At 35.5% G+C, this 16,186-nt stretch overlaps 1 protein-coding gene across 3 annotated transcripts in view; it reads left to right on the forward strand.

Moving 5' to 3' along the window:
• The window catches only part of SPAST (spastin), a 52,584-nt gene extending 40,335 nt beyond the window's left edge, over positions 1-12,249 (forward strand). For all 3 annotated transcript variants that reach the window (XM_013967522.2, XM_018055089.1, XM_018055090.1), the window contains 3 exons: positions 2,354-2,424; positions 3,836-3,876; positions 9,373-12,249. In XM_013967522.2, coding sequence (XP_013822976.2) covers positions 2,354-2,424; positions 3,836-3,876; positions 9,373-9,495 — 235 coding nt within the window. In that variant the 3' untranslated portion in view covers positions 9,496-12,249. The remainder of the gene's footprint in view (positions 1-2,353; positions 2,425-3,835; positions 3,877-9,372) is intronic.

Here is a 16,186-nt window from a genome sequence, read left to right on the forward strand (position 1 = left end):
TGACCTATTAGCTATTTGTTGATGATGGTACTATATTTTTTTAATAAACTTAAGTTCTATTAAAATAATTTTTCAGATGTAAAACATTGCATATTTGCCCACACCAACAGGTATTTTCACTTAAACTTGTTCTTTTGTATTACACATAATTTTTTTTAAACTTTGACATCTTCAAGTTTTTTTTTAATAAGTGGTGTATTAAGTAGAAACTGAATATAGGAGATGCACTCATGCATTTTTAGTCATTGGAAAAAACTCAAAAAGTAATTTAAAATATTCAACAAGAATGTGAATAGCTAGTATTGTTAGTAAAAACTCTTGAGTTGCCAGATACCTGTGAAAAAAGAACAAATTCATTCTTTGTTATTCCAGTAAAAAATCTGCTAATAATGTTTCTGCAGTTATTTAACAGAGTACATGAAAAGTAAATATTTTTTTCCTGTTCTGTTTTCCTCTTCCTCTTGACTTCCCTAGTTCTTCCCTAATCTTTTGGCTGCCCAGGAGTTCCCACTGTGGCGTCCCATTCAGGTGTACCTCTTTTTGCCCATGTCTTCTACCCCAGACCCTTCCTTCACCCTGTCTGTCCTATAGGGTGTCCTACAGATGAAGAAATCTTCCTTGATTGCCCCTCATTCCATCAAGGCAGTTCTTGGTCTAGATAGAGACTCATTAATCTATAGAGAAGTAATTGCAGTTATGCGTCAGTTGGCCAGCAATGGTTTATAGATGTAACCTTTCCAGGGCACATATTTACAACTTAATGGAGTCTCCTGGAGATGCAGTATACCTTAATCTAAAGGAATGGTTCTACTTCCTGTTGCCATACACAAAGATAAACTCAAAATGGATTAAAGACCTAAATGTAAGACCAGAAACTATAAAACTCTGAGAGGAAACATAGGCAGAACACTTGGCGACATAATAAATTAAAACAAGATCCTCTATGACCCAACTCCTAGAGTAATGGAAATAAAAGCAAAAATAAACAAGTGGGACCTAATTAAATTTAAAAGCTTTTGCACTGCAAGGGAAACTATAAACATGGTGAAAAGAAAAGCCTCAAAATGGGAGAAAATAATAGCAAATGAAACAACTGAAAAAGGATTAGTTTCCAAAATATATAAGAAGCTCATATAACTCAATACCAGAAAAACAAACAACCCAATCAAAAAGTGGGAAAAAGACCCTTAACAGATATTTCTCCAAAGAAGACATACAGATGGCTAACAAACCCATGAAAAAATGCTCAACATTGCTCATTATTAGAGAAATGCAAATCAAAACCATGATGAGACACCAGCTGACACCAGTCCGAATGGCCCTCATCAAAAAGTCTATAAGCAGTAAATGCTGGAGAGGGTGTGGAGAAAAGGGAACCCTCTTGCACTGTTGGTGGGAATGTAAATTGATACAGCCACTGTGGAAGATGGAATGGTGATTCCTTAAAAAGCTAGGCATAAAAGCACCATATGACCCAGCAATCCCACTCCTAGGCATATACCCTGAGGAAACCAAAATTGAGAAAGACACATATACTCCAATGTTCATTTCAGCACTATTTACAATAGCTAGAACATGGAAGCAACCTAGATGTCCATCAACAGATGAATGGATAAAGAATCTGTGGTACATATGTACAATGGAATATTACTCAGCCATGAAAAGGGATGCATTTAGGTCAGTTCTAATGAAGTGGATGAACCTAGAGCCTACTATACAGAGTGAAGTAAATCAGAGAAATATAAATATCACATACTAACACATATATATGGAATCTAGAAGGATGGTACTGATGAGTTTATTTATAAGGCAGCAGTGGAGAAACAGACATAGAGAACAGACTTATGGACATGGGGTCGGGGAGGAAGAAGAGGGTGAGATGTATGGAAAGAGTAACATGGAAGCTTACAGTACTATATGTGGAAATAGATAGCCAATTGGAATTTGCTGTATGACTCAGGGAACTCAAACAGGGGCTCTGTGACAATCTAGAGGGGTGGGATGGGGAGGGAGGTGGGAGGGAGGTTCAAGAGGGAGGGGACATATGTATACCTATGGCCGATTCATGTTGACATTTGGCAGAGAATAAAATTCTGTAAAGCAATTATCTTTCAATTAAATTAATTAAAAAATAAAAAGGGAATGTTTCTAATGGTAAAGACTTGAGGCATTATAAGGAACCAGTAAGTTGCTTTGTTTTTAGTGAGTGGGCCTTCCTGTGCCCTTAAAAATCAAATCACAGAGCTGTCTGCTTGATGACAAAGGCCAACTAGGGTTTTACCCTCTTATTATGTGGCGATTTTAAATCTGGAAAGGTAAAAATAACTTGTTCTTTCTTCCTTCTCATTCTCAGAATGACAGATGGATACTCAGGCAGTGATCTCACAGCTTTGGCTAAGGACGCAGCACTGGGTCCTATCCGAGGTAGGAATTCCAGAGCTTGAAACATTTAGAACTCTTTATTACACCATTCAGAAGTTTAAGAAGTCATTATTGAGAGGTCTTTTTTATTGTTGGAAAGCAGTAAAGCTGAATCAGTGGAAAACTTGATTAAAACTTGATACAGAGTTTTTAGACTTAAAGTTAAGTAACCTTTCTGAGAAAAGCTTTAGGTTCATTGGCCACATATGCTCTGTAGCATAGCTGCTGCTGCTGCTGTTGCTACTGCTTCTGCTGTTTCTTCTTCCTCTTCCTGCTTTTCCATTCTCCTCCTCCCTCCTCTTCTTCCTTCTCCTCATCTTCCTCCTTCCTCCCCCTCCCCACTTTTTTTCCCCACAACACAGGAAATGTGAAACCATTCTTAGCTCACAGACCATATAAAGACAGTCCATGGATCATTGTACCATGAACCTTGTTCTAGACAGCAGATTTTGCAACTTGATAGTAGGTTAGCAGCAAAAAAAAACCCTCCGGAATAACAGAGCTTTTTTAAGCAAGTGAAAAAGAATAATAAAGGGAAAATGTTCTTATTTATTTTATGGTTCTTTTCTGTATTCTAATATCGCTTGAAATTGATGTGTGTAAGGAAACTTATATAAATAGATGTTTTTACTTTTATCATTATATGTTATCTTTTGGAAAATTGCAGCAAAGTATATCATTCATTCCTTTGTTTTGATTCAGGGTAATTTGTTGATTCTGAAATACCGCATCCGTCATTTTTAGGTTATGTTAAACTCCGGGTGATAGTCACTTTAGAGTAGATGTTGTCAGCTACTTTTCCATAGGCAACATGGGAAGTGGATGGGTGATGCTCCCAGGTTTGCACTCAGATTACTGGCTATGATGGCAAAATAGAACATGGAACATGCAACTTCAGAATATATCTATCACAGTCAGACTACTGGTTAAGAACTGCTGCTTTAGAGAGTAATAAATATAACCTTGAGAATATATTTTGAAACTCTGGGTAAAGCATTTTAGTCAAGCTTTCATTTTGCTGGAGGCATAACATCTTGTTCAGATACTGAACTCAGAAACATTAGCTAATGTATAAATCATTTGTATTTTGGGGGATATGTTAGCTATTATTCTGAAAAAAAAAAGTTGCTGGCTTAAAACAACTAATGACTTTTGTAAAAAAGTTGCATTATTTTAAGTTTAGTTTCACATTTATAGATCCTATTGTTCTTGAGCAATATATGAAGAAACCGATGCCTTCCTAAGAAAGAATATTAGTGTAAGCATTTATAAATTGTATATGCTCTTATTATTAATCTATTTTTCTCTTCATATAATAATTTATATTGAACATATACTTTTAGATTTTGAACTTTGTTTATTTAAACTTGGAAGTCTTTTTCTTCCCTAAGTGCTTCATTTTTATATTTTACAGAACTGAAACCAGAACAAGTGAAGAATATGTCTGCCAGTGAGGTAAACTGTTTTATAATTACCTTTCTTTTGTCTGGTCCTGTAGATTGTAAAACATATATTTTGTCTGGATTTTTCCAGTTTGATTAGAAACCAGAAAAAATTACTTTTGCTTCATTTCAAAATACGGAAGACTCAAATGACGATCTCCTTTGGTGTCATTTGGTAATGCACAAAATATATTATACATAATCATCAAATCATTTTCTGTCAAATCATTATATAAATACTAAACAAACTTATAGGCAACTTGAGAATTTTATACATTGTAAAGATGACTTGTAACAGGTTAACCCCTTGATGTTCTATTCTGTTAGTTTTTCAGTAATGTTTGTTTTCTTTCTTATAAAAGCAATACAGTTTCCATTGTAACATAATTTGTTACATCTTAAAAATATGGTAGGTCCCTTTAAGAAATGCTGAAGCATTACTTTTGAAAAAAATTGCCTGCAAAATGTAGAATTAGATATGCAGAATGATCATAACTATGTATTCAGACATTTTAAATCAGATTTAAATTATGTAACTTATCTCTCAGAGCTCAGATAGCACCTGAGACATTACTAACCAAAGAGACTTCATTCTTGGCATAGAATAGAGAACAGAACTCCACTGGAGTTCGAGTATGAACGCCAAAAAAGAAAAAAACCAACAAAAACCCCCAGAAACATGGGCTGGAGGATGGCAAGGGGTTTGCACATTGCAGAGAGTCCTGTCCAAGTATTAATAGTGAAATCTTAATGTAGAGAATGAGTGTACTTGAATTTGAGTACATTTTGGCAGTCCTCTTTCTTCATGCTTCCAAGTAAATTTGAGGTTATTATCTTCAGGCATCTTGTGCATAGTGGTTAACCAGCTACATTACTAAGAAAGCCTTCACACTTCTTGCAGCCACAACTTTTCCATTTCAACAGTCTAGTTTACCTGGAGTATGAATGAAACTTTTTAGGAATAAAGAATTCCACATATCATATACTTGTGTTTAGCTACGATTACCTTTAAAATTCACGTTTAAAGTATAGTTTCATGTTCCTCTTATCTGACTCATTATTTTGATTCCATATATTTCTAATTTTAAAAATATGTATTAGTACTAAGTGTCTTGAGGGCTTTTATACTTATGTATAAATTATTAACAATAGCCCATCTATATATTATTTTTTAAATGTTCTTTTAGCATAAACCTAATATGTGCTTTTCTATCCAAAGAGTAAGCACTGTGCATGAATTCTTTCTTTCCCACACACCACTCTCCCTACCTTGGACTCAGGACAGGTGAACTTGGTATTTCATGTACATACCCTGTCCCCCCTAGATTAAAATTGAAGAAAGGTCTGTTGTGTGACACTTTAGGCCTCTGTCTTTGTCCCGCGAACAGACCATACAGAATGAAGGTGCTAATCAAGCCCATAAGTAATGAACTAAAACCATCAGCTGACAAATAATTTTTAGTAAGAAGTTGTCTACTAATTCCTAATCAACTTCTACAAAATTCACTGAACCCCATGTCTGCAAGTATTCCTCACTCTGTCTCAAGTGCCTCGGCCCTGGCATTTTCTGTGAATAAGGAATGGCTACCCACTCCAGTATTCTTGCCTGGAGAATTCCATAGACAGAGGAGCCTGGCAGGCCCCAGTCCCTAGGGTCGCAAAGAGTCAGACATGACTGAGCAACTAACACTTGTACTTTTGCACTTTCAACCATTCAGAAGGCCACTAAAAAACCTATAAATGGATGCTTGGATACACCTTCATTAGTACCTTATACTGATTTTATGAAAGCAAGTGGGTGGCTACTTAGGGAATAGGAAAAATTCTTAGGAATCTGTTTATAATTATTTCATGAGAAAAGAAACCTGTTTTCTGTTGATAGTGGATTTATTAACCTTTATGTTTTACCCATCCTGAGAATTATACATACAACTAAACTTTAACATTTTTCTTCTTCATTGAACAAACTCAGCTTAAACATAGTTCCTGTTTTACTTGAAGAGTAAATTGAGTCTATTTTTTTTTAGTAACTCTTTTAGAGTCATGATTTTAAAACAAGGCAGTTCTGTGGCAATAGGTGTCTATTGCCATGTAACAAAACTTGCCACAAAATTTAGCAGCTTAAATGGCATGTGTTTATTATCTCACGTTTTCACAGAGAAAGGAATATGGGCACAGTTTAGCTCAATCCTCCACTTCAAACTCTCTGAGGGCTGCAGTCAAGGCATTGGTCTAGGGTTTCTTACAAAGCTGTAATCAGGATGTTGTCTGGGGCTATAGTCATTATAAGGCTCAAACTAGAAAGATCTGCTTCCAGGCTCATGTGTTTTTTTTGTGTTTTGTTTTTTGCCAGATTAATTTCCTCTTGTGTTGTTGGCCGGAAAGCCTCAGTTTTCTCTGTTTATTGGCTGGAAGCCACCTTCTGTTCCTTGTCACATAGGCCTCTCCAACATAGTAGTTTGCTTCATCAAAGCCAGTGAGCCAGGAAGAGAACAGAGAGTGCCAGCAGGATGGAAGTCATAGTCTTGATAACCTAATCATGGAAGTCACATCTTATCACTTTTGCTGTAGTCTGTGCTTAGGTCCAGTCTATACTCAGGGGAAGGGATTACACAAGGGCATATATAACAAGAGATGGAATCATTAGGAGACACAGCAGGAGATACCTGTCACATCTGTAAATCAGTTTAATTTTATGTTTAATGGGTCACACTTGGCCAGCAAAATCTGCTTTTATATTAAGATGAGCCCTCTCAACTCTGCTATAGAACTCTGAAAAACATTGTTGCTTTCTGGGAGCAAGGCACACCTTGAAATTGCATATCCCAAGACTAGAATCAGCAACTTTAAGAACCTGGGTTCATTTTAATGGAGAATAATTTAAAGACTGTGTGTCAAACGCATACTACTTTGTTTTTATTAGTTTGAGTGTTAAGTTAGCCTACTCCAATGACAGCTTAAAAATGCAAATTTTTAAAAATATCATGAATTCATTCTAACAGTACATTTATTTCAGTATTACAGTGTAATATATCTACTTGAATTATATCTTGTATTTTAAAAATATGTAAGCCATTTCATTATTTTAAACTAAAATTTTCTGTTTATTTGGCTGTGTTGGGTCTTCATTGTGGCACATGGGTCTTCCTTGCAACCTGTGAGATCTTCCATCGTGGTGCACAGACTCTCTAGTTGTGGTGTGTGGGCTCAGTAGTTGTGGCACATGGGCTCCAGACTACACGGGCTTTAGTAGTTGCTCTGCAGCATATGGGATCTTAGTTCCCTAACCAGGGATCAAATCTGTGTCCCCTGCATTAAAGGCAGGTTCTTAACCTCGGGACCACCAGAGAAGTCCCTAAATTTTAGATAGTACTAAAACTTAAAACAACTGAATTAGAAAAAAATAACACGATGGTACCTTTTTGTGATCATTCCAGTAATAATGTGTGTCCAGTTACATTATTAAAGTTTTTGCTCCTACTGTATACTTTTATGCAATATATTTTTAACCTAATGGTCTTAATATTAATAATTTGGTAACACCTTTTAGCTATTAGTCCTCGTTTATGAGTTGATGTTTATAAAGCACTGAAAGTCTGGCAATAGTAAATACTGCATTTAAAAAGTGAAAGTGTTAGTCACTTAGTCGTGGTCGACTCTTTGCAACCCCATGGACTGCAGCTCATCAGGCTCCTCTGTCCATGAACTTCTACTGTATAAGTGTCCATTAAATAACTGACCTGAGTCTCCTGCAATGCAGGCAGATTCTTTACCATCTGAGCCACCAGGGAAGCCCTAATTTAAAAATACATAAATAATAATGGCAACCTTTTATAGAGATCAAGGAAATCCATTTTATTTTCTTACTGATTTTCTTAATCTATGCAATGTTGATATTAGCGAGGATATGAAGTAGTTAGATTGGGTTTTATAAGAGTAATAAAAAGAATATACTCAATCTAGATGTCTATCAACAGATGAGGATAAAGAATTTGTATACATATATACAATGGAATATTACTCAGCCATTAAAAAAAACGAATTTGAGTCAGTTCTAGTGAGGTAGAGGAAACTAGAGCCTGTTTTACAGAGTTAAGTAAGTCAGAAAGAGAATAACAAATACCATGTAAAATGCATACATATGAAACCTAGAAAAATGGTACTGATGAACCTATTTGTAGGGCAGTAATAGAGACATAGACATAGAGAACAGACTTGTGTACCACAGCAGGGGAAGGAGAGGATGGGACAAATTGAGAGTAGCATTGAGACATATTCATTACCATATGTAAATAGTAGCCAGTGGGAATGTGCTGTATGATGCAAGGAGCTCGACTTGGTACTAGAGGGCTGGGAGGTGGGAAGGAGGTTCAAGAGGAGGGGACATATGTATACCTATGGCTGATTCATGTTGATGTATGGCAGAAACTAACAACATTGCAAAGCAGTTATCCTCCAATTAAAAATAAATTTTAGGACTTCCCAGGTGGCGCAGTGGATAAGAATCCACCTGCCAGTGCAGAGGACATGGGTTTGATCCCTGGCCCAGGAAGATTCCACATGCTGAGGAGCAACTAAGCCCATGTGTCACAACTACTGAAATCTGCATGCTCTAGAGCCTGCAAGAGTAGCCCTCACTGTCTGTAAATAGAGAAAGCTCTCACGCACCAATGAAGACCCAGCACAGCCATAAATAAATCAAATTTAAAATGTAAATTTAAAAAAATACAGATAAGTATCAGTTGAAATTTTGTCTCCAGTTCTTCTTATTTGGAAGCAAAATATACATGTAAATCTGTGATAATTTTTAATTGACCACTTTGTGCCAGATTCCATTTTGTCTTTTAAAAATGCTTAGGTAAAAATTAGGTATTTATTAACTCATTTTTGTTTTATTCTATATTCTCAAAACCAATTAAAAATCTGAGAAAATAAGACCAAATTAAATATATTACAAACAATAATAATAAAATTTTAGACATAGGCATCCTCCATGTTGTATTAAGAGCAATATTTCCTTCAGAGTCCCGCGTGCATCTTGTAAACTCCTTTTCCCTTTCTGAGAAACATGAATTTAGCCAGAGTATGCTTGTGGTGAGTGAGACTTGAGAATGTAAAATTTCATGAAACTGTGCAGAAAAAAAATTGGAAGGAGATAACCCAAACAGTGGTTGTATATCTGAGTAGTGGGATTGTATTTATTTTTTCTGATTGCAAATATTTTGTCTAGCTTTCTGCAATGATTGTGTTTTGTTTTTATAGTGGGAAAATACTGGGATTTAAAATGTTAATACCTAAGAAGCCAAACACATGAAATGAAAGTATATTATTTGGTAGGATTTCTTAGATAGGAAACGTACCTAATATATACTAATATGTAAAATAAGATGATTGGCATGATTTTCTAAGAATACATCTATATATATTTTAACATTAATAAACAAAGCATTTTTAGCCACCATTGTATATGTGATAATCATTTGTATTGTGTGCTTTTTTTTAAATCTAGATGAGAAATATTCGATTATCTGACTTCACCGAATCCTTAAAAAAGATAAAACGCAGTGTGAGCCCTCAAACGTTAGAAGCATACATACGTTGGAACAAGGACTTTGGAGATACCACTGTGTAAGCCTGCAGAATATTTACTTTTCAAGAGAAAAACATACCATCTTCGATGAATAGTTTTATCAGCTACGGAAAGTCAGCCTAAGTTTACAGGACTTTTCAGAGTCTTACAATTACTTGTGCATCCCAGAAGATGAACCATAAAATAAATTTAAATAAAATATACAATGCAAATGGAATATTTTTGTTTAAGGCCTTCTTGGCTTAATGGTCACGGATATCCCAATGGGCACTGTAAGTCAGAACACAACAAAAACTGAATCTGGTCGTCTTTACCAACATAATCGTAATGTAAATAGTAATTTGTATATTATGTTGCAGATGAAAGTATTCCAGAGACGGTGAATGGTAGAAGACACAGAGCCTTTGGTGGTTTGTCTTCTGACATCTTTTCTTAAAATAGTCATTTTTCCTGTTTTCATTTCCTGCTGTTGTCTTTACTATGAGTGATTGGAATGCCAAACACTCTGTTTCTTTTTTTTTCTTTTTACAAATTGTGTGCCAAATGAAACTTTTTCCTATGTAACAGTAGTAGGAAAAAGAATTTTGAAGGTTTTTTTCTTCTTCATACATCTACAGACATTAAAAATGTTTTCTTTTCACTTTTTATTTTTTCTATTACCTTTCTACCAAACAATTTGGAGAGCAATACAATAGCAACAAAACAAATCTAGTGAAAGGAGAAGGAGAAATTTTGAAGTTTTCAGATGCTCTGTCATACAACATGTAGACCAGTCCTCCTGTGATGGGTAGTATTTTTTTTCTAATATGTTTGTCAGAAATCTATTGTAGACTGTTAACTTATTCCTAATGGAATTTATTTTCTGCTAGAATTAGCCTAATATTTAAGAAAGCCAATTTTAACCACTATGAAAGTGGTTCCTGTGCAAGAGAAGGGAAATACTGGGAGCGAAGGCATTTCTAATTTATTGCTTATTACTTTCTTACTGTTTACAGGATAATTACAAGCCAGTGGCTCTACCATGTTTTATTAATCCCTCCAGTGAAACTTTAAAAAATTACTGAATTTTTATATTGCATACATTTTATAGGTTTCTTGTGCTCACTTTGTTAACTAAAAAGTTTTAGTCTGTTAATCTGCCTTTTGTTCCCCAAAAATGTACAGTAATTTCATTACTTGTTTGTATGTGTGGGTTTTTGTTACAAAAATGTCCTTGTAGGAAGTAGAGACTCATATCAAGGCCTTCTAAATATTGTAATAAAGGCAAATGGATATTTGCCATTAGTTTACTGGTTAAAAGTTTGTTTACAGAAATCGTCTTTGGTGCTTTTATGTAAAATGTCATGGGTGGAAAGAATAATTTTATAGTAGTAACAAATATTTTTTTTTTTTTAGGAAAAATATCTCTGGTTTTGAGAAAATATATTAAAGTTAACTTGTCCCCACTAGATAAGAATTTTATAATGAAGACATACATTCTTCTTAACTTTACTCTTTCTTATCTTTAAGATTTATCTAAATGTAGAAGATGTATGATTATATGCTGTTTGTAGTTATAACTTAAATCATGTCTCCTCTAATCATAGAACTCCCTGGATAATAAAAATGAGGGTTGAGATAAATAGAAAAAAAAAATTTTAAGCCAAAACCATGATATTTTAGGTCATGAGTAGTATCTTTTTAAGGTCTCAAACATTATAGCATCCATTATAAAATACTGATAATGAAAGATGATGAAAATATACACGATAAGTATGATGAACATCCCAAATTAAAACATTTTCAATAAAGCTCATAAAATTTCATTTTTAAATTTTCATTTGGAAAAAGATTATTGATAACTGGTAAGTTGTATTAAAAGTCCATGGGCTTTAAACTTACAACTTTTAAACTACAAACTCCTCTAAAACTGTCATAATACTATATACATTAATTGTAGCTCATTTATTGGGAAAAGTTTGAGATAACAGACTTCACATGTTACATAACAAATTAATATTATCATAAACATTGAGTCAGAATTATACTACTGTATGCACATCCATGTGTGGAAGTTAATTTCCTGATCAAGTCTGAAATTGAACTTAGTACTAGAGAACAATTTTCTTTGACTTACATGACCTAAGTTTTATTTTAAGCTGTGTTTCTCTCATAGAATGGCCATAAAAGTAGAGTAATTATATGGTAGGACGTGTAAGGTTTTGGTTTGATCTTTTTCAATAAAGATAGAAGTTGCTGAGGATTTCTGAAATAATATTAGATTGTGACCTTGTAGATTTTGCATTGAGCTCTGTGTCATAGTATTCAGTAAAAGGTAATGTTTAAACCTTAGTGTGCTCTTCATGTTACTATGGCAGAGTTTTGTAAACTAAATTAAAACTTACTGATGTACTGGACTTTGAGCCAATGGAAAGAAACAGTACTATCTTTCCAGATATCTTAAGGGTAAAAGCTTATTCTAAGACAGTCTGCCAAATGAGGTTATTAGGTTTCTGACTTGCAAATATGCTTCGTGCTTGGAAAGAATTGGAAGAAAAGTTAGAACTCTAATTTAATATACAGCCGTCTTTGTTTATAGTGTACACTTCATTATATTTTGTACAAAAACTAATTCTTTTGGTAGAATGAGCCATTTACAGTTTGTTTTTGGACTTTGAGTCAAAGGATTTACCTTCAAATACTTGTCTCAGTTTTACTCTGGTCTTTTGTACTTTTCTTCAGAAGAAATGAATTAAAAGACTCAGCTGCATAAGTGGGTTTTTATCCTAATGGATTGGAAATAAATTATAAACTTTATTTTGCCTTTAATTTATTTGAAACTTTTTGAGATTTCAGAGGTTGTAGTCTGGTATTGAAGGAGTAGCTTGTATTGAACTGACTCTTGCCAATAACAATTACAAACTCTGAATAAAATATAAAAAGCTGTGATCAGAAGACTAGAGAGCAGTCAAAAATGGGCAAAAACAGCACAAAATCATACTAGAAGAGATCCACATTAACTAGGTTTCACCATGAGAGCAACTTGCAGCATCTGCACTATGCTTGGAAATAAATTCAAGGAGAATGTGACAGTCTTAATGAGCTGAGGAGTCATTTAGTGCTCCTAGAACAGTGTGAAGTTGGGAGGGAAATTTTGAAAAGGAGAGATCTAAGTCCCAAAATCTGCCTGCAAATTCTTTTCAAATGTTTGTTGGTTTCTGAAATTATACCTGTGCAGTGTGACAGTCAGAAGAATCCAGGAAGAAGCAATCGTTGAAATCCAGAGTAGTTGTAGCAGTTGCTGGACGAATAAAGTTTGAAATTCAAATTCCAGTAAGGAGTCTAGTAAACACTCTGGTTTTCCATTGACACCCGAAAAGGGCCATGGCTTAGGAGGAAGGACAGCATCCTAGAATGAGGGCTGTACTTTAGAACTCTGGGCACAGCTGGAAGAAACTCACTGAAACAAAGCTTAAAATCAGGCTTTCACAACATCAGGGTTATCCATTAGTACTTTAACAGCTAGCCAGAATAAAACATTGTTAAAACAGAATCCAGAGCCTTTACAACATATTCATTCACAAAGCCCAGCAAAAATAATAAGCATATAAAGAAAAATTATGTGATCCATAATCAACAGAAAATCTATAGAAGCAGAAACACAGATGACTATTTTGGAATTAACAAAATTATTTAACAGCTTTAAAATACATTAAAAATTTTACAAGGGAAAATGATGGATTAATGGATTAGGATTCTTAGCAGAAAAATAGAAACTGAAAACCAAATAGAAAGTGTGTGATTATAAATTATGGAATGAATGACATTGTCTGAAATTTGAAAAATCACTGGGTGGGCTTAACAGTAACCTGGGTGCATCAGAGATAAAACAGGAAGGCAGTTAATATAATTATCAAAGTGAAGCACAGAGAAATAAAGAAACAGATTTCAGACCTGTGGGACAGAATCAGTCTAATGTACATGTACTTTGAGGTCCAAAAGGAGAGGACAGGGAGAGAATGGGGCAACAGAAATATTTGAAGCAGTAATGCCTGGAATTTCCCAAAATTGTTGGAGGACATCAACTTACAGGTCCAAGAAGTTCAGTGAACTCCAAACAGAATAAATGTGACAAAGATCACATCTGAGTACCTCCTTTGCAAAATACACGCACATGCACAAAACGAAATCAATTAAAATAAATATCAAAAGCAGCCAGCAAAGGGAAATGACATTACACTTGAATAAAGCAAAAATGGTGGGTAATTTTATTTGAAACAGTGGAATCCAGGAAATGGAGTGACATTTTAAAAGTGTAAAAATTATACAATACTATGTAAAAAAAAAAAGGTGAACAATGGACCTACTGTGTAGCATAGGAAACTATATTCAATATCTTACAATAACATATCATCAAAAAAAATCTGAAAGAGAATATATAACTGAAATCACTTGACTATACACCTGAAACATATGTTGTTCAGTCGATTAATGGTGTCTGATTCATTGCGACCCCATGGACTGCAGCACAATAGGCTTCCCTGTACTTCACCATCTCCCAGAGTTTGCTCAAACTCATGTCCATTGAGTTGATGGTGCCATCCAACCATCTTATCAACAACACTGGAACTCAACTATACATCAATTTAAAAAATAAGTGCAAGAATAAAAGTTAACCTAAAATTTTGTTTACTTAGAATGTTCAAAATACATAAAACTCATTCCAGTTGTACAAAAAGTAAGAGAATTTGTTCTTAACAGGCTGACATAGGAAATTCTTTAGCCTGTTTTTAAAAATAGTTATTTTATTTATTTGGCTGCTCCAGGTCCTGGTTGTGGCACTTGGGATCTTTGATCTTCATTGTGGCATGCGATCTAGTTCCCTGACCAGGGGTCAAACCTGGGCCCCGTGAATTGGAGCTCAGCGTTTTAACCACTGGACCACCAGGGGAAGTATCTAAAACATTCTTTGGGCTGATGAAAAGGAATCCTCCAAAGGAATCCACATCTCCAGGAAGGATTTAAGGACTTTGGAAATGATATTGTTGTTCAGTCATGCAGTCTTGTCCCACTGTTTGTCACCCCAGGGACTGCAGCATGCCAGGCTTCCCTGTCCATCACCATCTCCCAGAACTTGCTCAAACTCATGTCCATTGAGTCAGTGATGCCATCCACCCATCTCGACCTCTGTCATCCCCTTCCTCCTGCCTTCAGTCTTTCCAGCATCAGGGTCTTTTCCAATGAGTCATTTCTTCCCAAAGTGGCCAAAGTATTGGAGCTTCAGCTTCAGCGTCAGTCCTGCCCATGAATATTTACAGTTGATTTCCTTTAGGATGGACTGGTTGGATCTCCTCGCAGTCTAAGGGACTCTCAAGAGTCTTCTCCAACACCACAGTTCAAAAGCATCAATGCTTCGGTGCTCAGCCTTCTTTATGGTCCAACTCTCATCCATACGTTGCTACTGGAAAAACCTATTTTTGACTATACAGACCTTTGTTGGCAAAGTGATGTCTCTGCTTTTTAATATGCTTTTTAATATGATGTCATAGCTTTTCTTCCAAGGAGCAAGTGTCTTTTAATTTCATGGCTGCAGTCACCATCTGCAGTGATCTAGGGACCACAGAAAATAGTCTGTCACTGTTTCCATTGTTTCCCCATCTATTTGCCATGAACTGATGGGACCAGATGCCATGATCTTAGTTTTTTGAATGTTGTTTTAAGCCAGCTTTTTTACTCTCCTCTTTCACCTTCAGCAAGAGGCTCTTTAGTTCTTCACTTTCTGCCATAAGGGTGAAGTCATCTGCATAGCTGAGGTTATTGATATTTCTCCTGGAAATCTTGATTCCAGCCTGTGCTTCATCCAGCCTGGCATTTCTTATGATGTACTCTGCATATAAGTTAAATAGGCAGGGTGACGATATACAGCCTTAATGTACTCCTTTCCCAGTTTGGAACCAGCCCGTTGTTCCATGTCCAGTTCTAACTGTTGCTTCTTCACCTGTATGCAGATTTCTCAGGAGGCAGGTAAGGTGGTCTGGTATTCCCATCTCTAAGAATTTTCCAGTTTGTTGTGATCCACACAGTCAAAGGCTTTAGCATGGTCATTGAAACAAGTGGATGTTTTTCTGGAATTTGCATGCTCTTTCTATGATCCAATGGCTGTTAGCAATTTAATCTCTGGCTCCTCTGCCTCTTCTAAATCCAGTTTGAACATCCAGAAGTTCTTGGTTCCTGTACATTGAAGCCTCACTTAGAGAATTTTGAGCATTACTTTGCTAGCATGTGAAATGAGTGAAATTGTGTGGTAGTTTGAACACTCTTTGGCATTGCCTTTCTTTGGGATTGAAATGAAAACTGACCTTTTCCAGTCTTGTGGCCGCTGCTGAGTTTTCCAAATTTGCTGGCATATTGAGTGCAGCACTTTCACAGCATCATCTTTTAGGATTTGAAATAGCTCAGCTAGAATTCTATCACCTCCGCTAGCTTGTTCATAGTGATGCTTCCTAAGGCCCACTTGACTTCACACTTCAGGATGTTTGGTTCTAGGTGAGTGATCACACCACTGTGGTTATCTGGGTCATCTCTCGTATAGTTCTGTGTATTCTTGCCACCTCTTCTTAATATCTTCTGCTTCTGGTAGGCTCATACCATTTCTGTCCTTTATTGTGCCCATCTTTGCATGAAATGTTCCCTTGCTATGTCTAGTATTCTTGAAGAGATCTTCTTTCCCATTCTATTGTTTTTCTCTATTTCT

Source organism: Capra hircus, chromosome 11, assembly GCF_001704415.2.
Source record: "Capra hircus breed San Clemente chromosome 11, ASM170441v1, whole genome shotgun sequence".
Lineage (NCBI taxonomy): Eukaryota > Metazoa > Chordata > Mammalia > Artiodactyla > Bovidae > Capra > Capra hircus.